Below are 11,238 nucleotides of genomic sequence, written 5' to 3' on the forward strand. Positions count from 1 at the left end.
ACCACCCACCATCACTTCTTTTGAGTGCTTTATACAATTCCTGAACATTCTTGGAAGTCCCTGAGGACTAATGCCAACAAGATTGCCTGCTAATACTTTTAAATGACATTAAAGGGAACCTCAGCAGTTCTCCACACAAGGTGTTCTTTGCCCACTGGACAAGAGTTGAGAGCACTTGGCTCCTTCTGCTGCAGCCCATCAGGCTCTGTTTAAATTATTGGGAGGTCACAGACTTTGTGCCAGGCTGCTCTATTTCACCCCTGCTGCCAGCGTGGGTGGAAGTACAGAGGGCCCTGAGCAGACAAGGCAGAAAAAGGGAGGAGGAAGAGACCACTGGAAGAATTTGGGGTCAGGTTAGTTAAGACAGGAGTACTTGCCGTGTTCCTATTCAGCATCAACGTTCCTGTTAGAAACAGTGATTATTGAACAGTTAGACTGAGAAAAAGGAATTTGAGGAAGCATCTTCTGTTGAGACGGTTTCCACATTCACAATGCAGTAACCTGTGTGCTTTAAAAACATTGCACTGCCATCAGCTGTTGTAAACAGATTATATTTAAGGTCCTTTCCAACCCAAACCGTTTCTATGAGTCCGTAGGATCTCCAGCAGCCGGGTTACCCATAGCTCGGAGCAGCTGGGCCGGTGCTCGGCGGGATTTGGGGTTCACACCATTGTGCCGGCGGCCGGCCGGGAGCGGGGCCGGCAGCGCGGGTGGGCACCGATCCCCAAATGCCCCGCTGCGGTTCAGAACCAACGCCGAGGCGTCCGGGCACCTCCGGGTGACGCTGCCCCGACCCCCGGCTCGGAGCCCCCGGCCCGGCCCGCCCGCAGCTCCGCGCGTGGGGGTCGCGTCCCCCCCAGGGGTCCCGTCCGCGCCCCGGGGGTACCGTTCCGCATCCCAGCATCCCGGGGCTGCCCGGCCCCCGACATGGGCGGGCGCCTCAGGGTCCGTCCCCCGGCTGCCGCCCCTCCCGTCGGGGCGGGGATGGGACACGTAGTTTTCCGGAAAGCCCCAGCCATAGTTTCGTTTCTCCGAGCCCAGTTTTGGTTTTGGCTCTTGGGCCAGCTGCGGACGGGGCGATGGCAGCGCTGGAGTCGGAGTCGGGCCTGTCGGGGCTGGAGGAGGAGCTCACCTGCTCCATCTGCCTCTGCCTCTTCAGCACCCCCGTGACGGTGCCCTGCGGGCACAACTTCTGCGCCTCCTGCCTGGAGCTCACCTGGGCCGGGCTCTCGGGGGGCTTCAGCTGCCCGCAGTGCCGGGCCACCTTCGCGGGCCGCCCGCAGTTGCAGAAGAACACGGTGCTATGCCGGGTGGTGGAGCAGCTCCAGGGTCACGCCGGGGCCAAGGGCGAGGAAGAGGGGCAGGAGGAGGGGGAGGCAGCAGGGTGCTGGGCGGGGGAGCCCCCCGTGTCCTGCGACAGCTGCCGGGAGGCGCCGGCCGTGCAGACCTGCCTGACCTGCACCGCGTCCTTCTGCGCCGAGCACCTGCGGCCGCACCGCGACAGCCCCGCCTTCCGCGACCACCAGCTCTGCCCGCCCCTGCGCGACCTGCAGCAGCGCAAGTGCCCCCAGCACAACAGGCTCTTCGAGTTCTTCTGCAGCAAGCACGGCGTCTGCATCTGCTCCCTCTGCCTGCTCGGGCACAAGCTGTGCCCTACCAGCCCTTTGGAACAGGCAAAAGCCGCTGCCCAGGTGAGCAGCCGGGACTGGGCGGGGGTGGCCAGTGCCGCCCGGGGCTGGAACACCCTCCCAGGGCACTCCGGAGCGCTCCTTGGCCCCCTCGGTGCCTGGGGAGCCGCTATGGAGTGCGGGGTGGGAGGCCGGAGCAAGACATCGACTGTAAATCTCATGTCTGGCCCTGGCAAGCTGTTATCTGCCCTCCATCATGTGCTCAGAGTCATTCATTGCGTTTTCCTCCTCTCTCCAAGATGTTGCTCACGGGCAGGGGTCTGGGAAGGAGCTGTCAGGGAGTTGATTGCCAGCTCCTGGGCTGGGCTGGGCTCAGCGGTGAGGCCTCCCACACTCTGTGGCGTCACCCAGAACTCTGAGCTGTTTCTGCTGCTCTGCTTCCTGCCAGACTTGTCACAGCTTGGGGGGCTGACGTTCCTCTGCAGATGTTCAGAAAGAGAAGAATTATAAAGGTATCCTAGGGAGATCTCTAGTACGTAGATGAAAACCAGAAGGAGGTTCACAGAGTAGAAGGGAAGGAAACCTGACCTTTATATTTTTCAGCTGAAAATCAGTGTGGATGAGTAAAGCATGCTGAAAAAGTTTAGGTGGCCAAATTCTCATCTGTTCAGTGAGTTTGTACACAGCTTAGCTGCAGAACTTATCTCTGATTGAGCTTAGCAGAGTTTTGAACTACAGGAACAGGTAAATCACATCTGAATGAGAAAATTCTCAAAAGGAGAGGGGTGAACAGTAGCGTCAACTTCGTGCCCGAAGTCCAACCTGAGAGCTAATGTAACATTTATTCTTAGCATGAGAACTGCTGTGCTGATGAAAGCACCGGGTCCTTTATCAAGAGAGTGTGAACAGTGGCATCTTGCTCTTGGGAGAGGTGGGGTGGGTGTGGGAGGGTGTGGTGCCACAAGCCACACGTGTGCAGGACGGTACTTTTATACACTCTAAGGTTCAAGAGAAGGTAGATTTTAAGCTGAGAGTACTAAGTGCTTACAAGGGTGTTTAAAACTGAGAGCAGACATGATAACTGCCTCTCTGAAATACTTTCTGGTCTCTCCTGTTGCAGTCGGTGCTGAAGAAGAAACTCGTGGAGCTGCATAGTCAGAGTGAAAGAACTGCCCGGGCAATGAGCACAGTGAAAACAAACCAGAACCAATCTGCTGTAAGTGGGTAACTGTACAAAGTGCTCTCAGGTTGCCTGGCACCCGCTGACTACTGCGTGGTGTTGGTGATTGTACCCTCGTGACAACAGCTGTAGTACTGAGGCTGCATTGGCAGGAGAAGAGTTATTAGGCAGGAACAGAAAAGAGGAGTTTTGGCAAGGCCAGGCAACTCTGTGGGAGATGGGAGGAAACCAGGCACTGTGCAAGGTTTTATACCCTCATGTGAAGGTGACACTGAGAATGGGCTCTATTCCTTGTGAGTGAAGGAGTTTTCTTTCCAAACCACATAGAAATACACAGCTCTTCTCTTGCCTGGTTCAAGGAAGAGAACCCCATATGTTCCTCAGAGGGTTTCGTGCAGTAGCACTGAGAGTATTTTGGTCACAAACTGTTCTTTTGAAGCCAGTGCCTATCTGCTCTTTTCTGCTCCAGGAGACAGCTTCAAGAAAGAAGGAATTGGTCAGAAATGAGTTTACAGAAATTAAAGCTGTAATTGAAGAAAGAGAAAATGAGATCATGAAAGCAATTACAGAGGAAGAAAAGAGAGTTTGGAATAAGTTTGATTATATTTACAGTGTTCTGGGAAATAAGAAGAATGAAATTCAGTCTCTCAAAGATCAGATTGAGATGGCACTGACTGAAAGTGATGACGTTCTGTTTTTGAAGGTAATATGTCATTTAAATGTGAATCCAGTTCTTCATTCTAGAATGCAAAATGACAAAAATCTGCTGTGGTCATCCTGCTCTCCAGAGACCTCCAGTCAAATGGTAATGCAGTGGTGTGCAAGAACCTTCTATCAAAAGATGTACTGATAAGTACACAAATATCAGTGAAAGAATCAGTGTCTGGTAACTCCCCCAGTTCAGCCACTGCCTCTGCCACAAGCAGAGGGGTTACTGGGCAAGAGTCACCTCCATGAGGTGTGGCAGCTCTGTGCTGTGACCTGGCTGGTAGAGTGTCCTCATTGGTTCAGGTACCAGTGGGAATTAAGGCGTCTTAGCTGCTACTGGAATTTTGCCATGAGCTGTGTCTTGACTGTAGCCTTTGTTCCCTTGAATTTGAGATGAATGCACAAACTCCACCCCATTTAAAGTAACTTGGTGGTATTTTTCTCTGTGTGATACACAAGGTGGTCTTTCATTTGTCATTTCAGAGAGCAGCAGCACTGCAACGAACATCAACAAAAGAGGCTTTCGTTCCTGTAGTTGAAATGGACCAAAATGTGATGCATTCCACTTACCAGTCTGCCATTAACCTTAAAGAAATAGTGAAAATTTCAGTGATTCAGAGTAGGGAGAAAAAAGAAGAAGGTATTGTCTCACTGGGGAAATTGGCATTTTCTACTTTTGCTTTGAGCTGAAATGAGGGATCTTTCCAAGCCAAGCCAAATATAATTTTTGAAAAAAGTGCAACAAATACAGTTGGTTAATATAAATTGTGTCTTCCAATCTCTGCAGTGCTCCATTTCCACGCAAAAACATTACAGTCTGGGCTAAATTAGGAGACAAAATGTGCCAGTGTCTCTTCACTGTTATCTATATTTGGATAAGCTGATGAGTATCATGATACTACACCCTTCTGGCACAGCTTAGCCTTTCTTCCTTTGAGTAATTTATGGTGGTACTATGTAGCAGGGTTGGATGTGGTTAAGATGTGGATTTGAGGAGAGATTTGAAAGGCTTTAGAGGGGGCAGGACTCTGCTTACCCAGCTGTAAAGGTGCTGATTGTGTAAGTAAGTGTTGTGGAACAAAGCTCTACTTACCGGGTTAAGCCAAATTGTCTTTTGGACCGTGGAATGGGTATGCAGTTCCCATCTCTGCCAAATATCACTTCAGTTCTGTTCATATAACTGAAAGTGAGATGGAAAAATGTCCTCACTAATGCATGACTCTTCTTGGCCATACAAATCATAATGTAAATTATCACCATTTCAGTCAAACTTGTGAAAATTAAGGCCCCTCCAGTGGCTCATCCAAACAAAACCCCTGTTGGAAAAAAGCCTTATGGACCACGTAAGTACTACAGAACATCATCCTCTTCTAACTATGGCTTTACTATTAAATAAGTTGAAGCAGTTTCCCAAGAGCTGTTTGCTGTGGTGGTGATGAAGTGATGACCTGCAGTGAGCACCTGGGAACAGGGAAGGGAGGGTGCTTTGGGGTATTTGGGGATGGATGCCTTGTGAGCTGGAAGGTGAACTGCACAGATAGAGGAGTGCATCAGCCTGTAGTGGTGTCAGTGTGGGCTGTAAAACAAAGCAGAGCCTCCCCACCCTCTGGTTCTTGCAGGTTTTAAAATTTGTGCTATGCACCTTTTGGCTTGTTTGATGGATTTGTGTGTCTTGAGTTCTGCTTATGATCTGTTCATGTTCTGGTTTTTTTCTTCCTTCCTCACAGACTACACCCACCAAGAGAAAACCCTTCCCCAGGCTCAAACCACTTCGCAGGTGGAGACAGATACCAGTAAGTGGTGATTAAAGGAGCGTGACTCAAACACTTTGCTGCCTACATCCTGCCTCCAGTCTGGGGTTGGGGTGATGGTCGTTGTGGCAGGTTATACTGGGGCCTTTCAGTGCTGTTTTGTCCAGATACTAGAATTAATGGGCACTGTAGCCTCTTTGGAAGATCTTCCATGTTTTCTTTTTGAAGTAAATGCAAGTGTTAAGAAAAAACTTCTGTTACTTCCACAGAGTTCTTGACACGTGGTCTGAGTGCTGGGTGTGGAGCAGTGAGGGGGGTATGCTGGGGAAGTGGGACTGGAAAAGAGCTGTAGCTCCTGTTGCTGCACTAACAGCTCTGTTGTAAAAAAGAAAGGAATTGGCAGTGTTCCTCATGGGAACAGGAGCATTCCATGTGCCTGAACACACTGCTCCTGGAGGGGAGATCAACCTCCTTCCAGGCTTATGACGCTGTGAAATAGGAAGCAAATGGAAGGTTGTGCTTGATGTGCAGCTTTCCAGTGTGAGGGTATTTCTACATGGCTTCAGCCTGCTGGACTGTCAGCTCTCTACTGCTGCAGTTTCAGAAGAGCCATGGTGATGGTGTTACAGCTGACATAGTCTTACCAGTGGCTTTTGCCTCGCAGTAGAACTCACAGTTTATTTTTTTCTTTTCCCCCCATCCAGAAGAGAAAAAGAAAGCTGCTAAAGTTGGTGAGTCCAAACTTTCATCATGCCTATTCTAGTTTTCATTGACTGCTCTTAAAATGATAAGATGGTCATGAGTGTTGGTGTATTGAGCAAAAGTTCTCTTGCTCTGAGAAGGCTCTTGCTGGCCACTGTGAGAGCAATCAAACACTGAGAGAAGTTGTCCAGAGAGTGGGATTTTCAAAACTTGACATGACAGTGAACAGCCTGAGCTAATATTGAAGTTAACCCTGCATGGAGCAGGAGGCTAAACCAGATGAGCTCCAGCCTGAGTGTGTCTGTAATGGGGTGAGGTCTCTTCCCAACTGGCCAAACTCTCTTTTCTTCTGTTGACACAGCACCGACCACCACACCAACCACCACAGCTGCTGCTTCTAAAGAGCTCATTAGCAGCTTCCTGAAGAAACCCAGAGAGGAGCTCTTGCAGTGTAAGACACCCAACATTACACTCCTTAAAGATGAACTTTGCTCTTATTGTACTGGTATTATGTGTCCTCTGTAGTTACCTGAGAAAAATACTTCTGGGGGGTTTCGTTAGCTTAATAGGTTGTTACAAATCAAGGAAATTTCTGGAGAAAATGGGGGCAGGAGTTTTCTAAGTGGTTCTTTTGCCAGATGAATCAAATTCATCTTTAGCATTCACGTATCTTTATGAAGATAAATGAAGTTTTTTAAGTAATTACTTTGGTTTCCCCCAAAATGACAGCATTACAGTAGCCTAGAAATACCATGTAATTCTTTTTAAATGAAATACAGGCTTTTATGTGAGCCCGTGATGGCTTGTTAAGGTGTTATACAACATGGCATACCTTTTGCTGCCAGATCAGCAATCACCTTCTTTTGCCAGGGTGTATTTGGGTGATAAAGGGATCCTGTGGGGCTGCAGGAAGGAAGAAAACTTGCCCTCCATTTGCCTGCTGTATAACATAGAGCTGCAGTTGAACCCAGAAGCTTTTACTGTGGCCCTAAGAACTGGTTGCGCTGAGGAGGGGAGCAGAGCTGGCAGATAAACATGGGAAAAAGTGCTGAGGTGGGACAGGATAAATAAAAGTGCTTTGTTCTTCAGTACCTTCAGGTGATTCATGTCATTGCAGATGCTGCCAACATCACACTGGATTACAACACAGCTCACAACACCGTGGTTCTGTCTGAGAACTACACCAAGATGTCCATCTCAGACACCTCCGCAGGTCACAGGTACCACCCTCAGCGCTTCACTGATTACCGCCAGGTGCTGGGCTTCCAGTGCTTCAAGAGAGGCATCCACTACTGGGAGGTGGAGCTGCAGCACAACAGCTTCTGCGGCGTCGGCATCTGCTATGGCAGCATGGAGCGGCAGGGCCCCGAGAGCCGCCTGGGCAGGAACAGCAAGTCCTGGTGCATCGAGTGGCTCAACTCCAAAATATCATCCTGGCACAATGACACTGAAAAGTGCTTGCCCATCACAAAGGCTACCAAGATTGGGGTGCTACTCCACTGCGACGGGGGCTTTGTGATTTTCATGGCAGTGGGGGAGAAGCATAACTTGATCTATAAATTCAAAGCCCAGTTCACTGAAGCCTTGTACCCAGCCTTCTGGCTGTTTTCCAGTGATGCTGCTGTCTCTCTCTGTCAAATGAAAGCATAAGGTCTTGTATCTCAGTTTAGTTCACTTACAGCACAGATAATCTGTCTCAAAGATTGATTGTTTGATACAAAAATTATCATCTCTTTTAAGCAGTTTTGGAAACCTGCCAATTCTTCGGTCTGAATTGCTAAAGCCCTTAGATAATGATTTAGCAAAATGCTGGCGATAGTAAAAATGACAATGGTTTGCAAAGATCTTGATTGCCCTAAAATCAAAGTCATTATGCGAATCCTTGTTAAATGTCTTCAGTGGCGCCTGTGGCTTCTGCGGTTTGCTGTAAAGGAGCAACAGAATTAATGTGTTCCATGGGTAACAATAACCCCTTTGAGAAAGAAACAGGAAGAACTCCTTGACAAATTCAGGCTTTGGGGGAGGTCTCACAGTTGCCTTTTTGCCCATGCACATACTGTTGTCCATACAGGTGTTCTCAGTGTATGACTCTTACCAGATGCTACAGAAAGAGCTGGTGAAGTCCCTAAGTTCAGGTCTTATGGCTCTGAGTTATAAAAGCCAGTATCACAAAGCTCATCAGAATGGAACTGCAGAGACTTTTAGAATTGATGGGGAAGAAATGGTGTTAGAATTACTAGGAAACAAATTACATCAGCCCAGACACTGGGAATACACCAGAGAGTTGTCAGGAAGACATCCTGCAGAGCAGTGGTGTGCATCCTGTGATGAAGATTGTGGGATGTAGCATTCTGTCATTGTCTGATCTAGAACATGCTTCACATCTTCACACTGAAGGCTCTTCAGTATTGGGGGTTTTTTTTGTGCTGAAGAGTTCAGGGGGTGCATTCTTGGTCTCAGGATCTCCTGTCATAAAGCTTTTCCTCTTTGTGAGGTGGGATATTCTCTGCTGGTCTATCTTTAGCTTAAAGCAGAGTCTCCTGTCATAAAGCTTTTCCTCTGTGAGGTGAAGTATTCTCTGCTGGTGTATCTTTTGTTGTTCAGGTGGTAGAAACTGGATTTCTGGCATGTTTTTGAGACTCCCAATTTGAGGAGTCTCAAGACAGAGCGCAGGTACCTGGAAAATACTGGTTCCTCTGTGCATGAAGCCTGTGGACAGTCAGGGTGAGTCTTTTGACACAGGGAATTAGCACAAAGGAGAATATAGATCCATTCCCCATGGGATGGATTTTTAATTCTCCTGGTGTTCTTAGGGTCGTTGTCTGTCTTCGTAAGTTCTCACCAGGTACAGAGGAATCTGTACTTCTTACTTACAACTTTAAAACAATCTGTAGGCAATCAAGGTATTTGGATCTCATAGTTATTGAGCCTGTATCTTGTTGGTGCCTCTGGACTTACTGTGTAAGCTCTTATTTCTTGTAGGCGATCGGAAGCTCACACGAGAACCTTCCTGGACTTGGATTTGTAAAACTCCCCTTACAGGACTTAGTGAAATAGAACACAAAGCCACTGCTGGCATTTTTGCAGGGAATTGTTAGAAGGCTTAAAAGAACCTCTGTGACTACATGAGCCAAAGTGCTTTGGAGAGAGGCTTTCAGGAATTCAGGCTTGGTGTCTCTATTTTTACTTGGTTTGTAAACCCTTAGTACTTTGTCAAGGATAGCACAAGTCTGATTTCTTCCAATTTTTTGGTCAGAATAGGATGTGGAATTGATGGTGGATCTAAAAGTGCCATGGCTGTCTTTGGAGCAGTTCTACTCTCTCAAGGGTCTCCACTTTCCAAAGCACAGTCAGCACTAAAACTCCCAACCCGAGCAGAACACTTCAAAAGGTGCAGAAGGAGGATGTGTCCTGCTGGGAGCCAACAATGAATGACAAACTGGGTTTTCTGCTGTTCCAGTTTTTCAGCAGTGAAAGATAAGGTCAGTGCTCTCTGAGAAATCCTTTTGCTGCTTGGCTGTGCCACAGGGCTGCAGATCCACTCAGCGGGGTGCTGAAGGAGTACTCTGTCCCCTTGGTTGTGGGCAAAAACGTGCTCCAGCAGTCTGTGCAGTGGAGAAAGTCCCCATCCTCTGTTCCTTGCTTCTTGACTTTAAAGAGGTGTCAGTACTGTCCTCTGAGTCTATGGGCTTCTGTGGCCATAATCTGGAGTGACACCCAAACAAAGTAAAGAGCAGCTTTTATTCTGCCTTGTTGGACAAAGTGGGATTCTTGACATGGGACTCTGATGTAGGACCAACCGTGTGGAACACATGAGGTGCCCTGGACTACCAGGCAGTGAAACAAGCCTTCTGCTGGGCTCCTGATCCTCTGTTTTGCTTTCTTTTGTGCTATGAATGACTAGAAATCATATAATGAAGTTCTGTTAATTTGGAATTCACAGAATCACAGAGTACTGAGTGATTGAGTGAGTTGGAAGGGACTCACAAGGATCACTGAGTCCAGCTCTTAAGCAAATGGCCCGTGTAGGGATTGAAATAGTGACCTTGGCATTACTAGGACCAATCTCTGGGCTTCTGAAAAATTTTGTTTTGTTTAGCTTCAGGTACCTTGAATATATTGAAACATTAGTGTGATATAACATTAGGAAAAATATTAGTTACAACATGATAAATGATCATTTAAAAACCTTTTCAACACAACTGAAGCAGTTTTACTCAGGCAGTACCTGTCAGAGCTGCACTGATTTTAAACAAGACATAAGACATATATAGAAGCATGTATTTTAATTGTAATTCTCCTTTTAGTATTACAAAGAACGCAATTTAGCCTAGAAAAAGAACTAATTCTGGTGTTAATGCCATGAGGATGTGAATTGACCTACATTTTAATGTACAAGTGAGAGTAAATCAAGAAACAGTTGCTGAATGAACATAAATGAATGTTTAAATTTAATATTTTCTTCAATGAAAGACATCAGTAAAACAGTGTATTTAGAAAAATGCTTATGTAGTTACAAGCCTGTTGATTGTACTGATATATCAGCCCTGTACTTCAGTCTGTATTAAGGTGTGTTGTTATTTGTAGCTGTGCCAGCCAGACACCGGCAGGGCCATCACATGGATTTTGTGCCATCTGGTCCATGTGCCTGTAACCACTCCAGGAGCTGGCTGGTGAGTGGTGATGGTTTGAATTCAATAAATATTCACAGTAAACCCTATCTCTGAATGTTTTGTTCTGTGCTCAGGGTCGAAGCAGTGAGGGAGACAGAAGTGAAGACACAACAGAATACAAAGAAGAGGTCTTTTAGTGCATCACTCACTGGGTTATAGGAGAGCTGGGGAAGGGGCAAGCAGAGCTGCAGAGGCTGTGCTGTCATCTGGACTGGTCCTAAACTGCCTCCTTCCCCTTGAGTTACACACCCATTATCGGTAATGCTGTATCCTCACTGAGGATGAGATCATCTTTCCCAGTAAACAAAACTGGAGACCTTTTTGGATAAGCAAAACCATGGTCATCAGCTGCAGGAAGATGGACAATTAAAGACACAGCGGTGGATTGCTTAAAAAAGCCTTAGGTGACATCCGGCATCTGCTAGTCTAAGTTACACCTGTGTCAGAGACTGAAATATTATATTTTATGACTTGAGCATTTTCATGAAGGACTTTTAAAGCTGTATTCCAAAAGCTGCAGAGGCGACTACCATACCCCAGAATGGGGTCCTGAGGCCTTATACTGCTCGCTGATGAAGATAAGATGAAGTAACAAC

General features: G+C 47.3%; 1 protein-coding gene across 1 annotated transcript; it reads left to right on the forward strand.

Moving 5' to 3' along the window:
• The first annotated feature begins 997 nt into the window (after nt 1–997).
• TRIM25 (tripartite motif containing 25) lies at nt 998–10,689 on the forward strand. Its single transcript, XM_042032343.1, has 9 exons — nt 998–1,691; nt 2,749–2,844; nt 3,278–3,511; nt 4,000–4,156; nt 4,782–4,859; nt 5,244–5,309; nt 5,972–5,998; nt 6,331–6,420; nt 7,087–10,689. The coding sequence occupies exons 1-9, from the start codon at nt 1,080–1,082 to the stop codon at nt 7,617–7,619; spliced, it is 1,893 nt and encodes a 630-aa protein (XP_041888277.1). The 5' UTR covers nt 998–1,079; the 3' UTR covers nt 7,620–10,689.
• The last annotated feature ends 549 nt before the right edge of the window (nt 10,690–11,238 follow it).

This window comes from Corvus kubaryi, unplaced genomic scaffold (assembly GCF_017639235.1).
Source record: "Corvus kubaryi isolate FWS band 111438036 unplaced genomic scaffold, C.kubaryi_AGA036_p1.0 37353, whole genome shotgun sequence".
Classification (NCBI taxonomy): domain Eukaryota; kingdom Metazoa; phylum Chordata; class Aves; order Passeriformes; family Corvidae; genus Corvus; species Corvus kubaryi.

What these genes read in the sequence shown, in the direction of transcription:
- TRIM25 (XM_042032343.1), top strand. Translation starts at nt 1,080, where the DNA reads ATGGCAGCGCTGGAGTCGGAGTCGGGCCTGTCGGGGCTGGAGGAGGAG. An exon ending in AGGCAAAAGCCGCTGCCCAG is followed by an intron (nt 1,692 to 2,748) that starts GTGAGCAGCCGG and finishes CTCCTGTTGCAG; the next exon opens with TCGGTGCTGAAGAAGAAACT. An exon ending in TAGGGAGAAAAAAGAAGAAG is followed by an intron (nt 4,157 to 4,781) that starts GTATTGTCTCAC and finishes TCACCATTTCAG; the next exon opens with TCAAACTTGTGAAAATTAAG.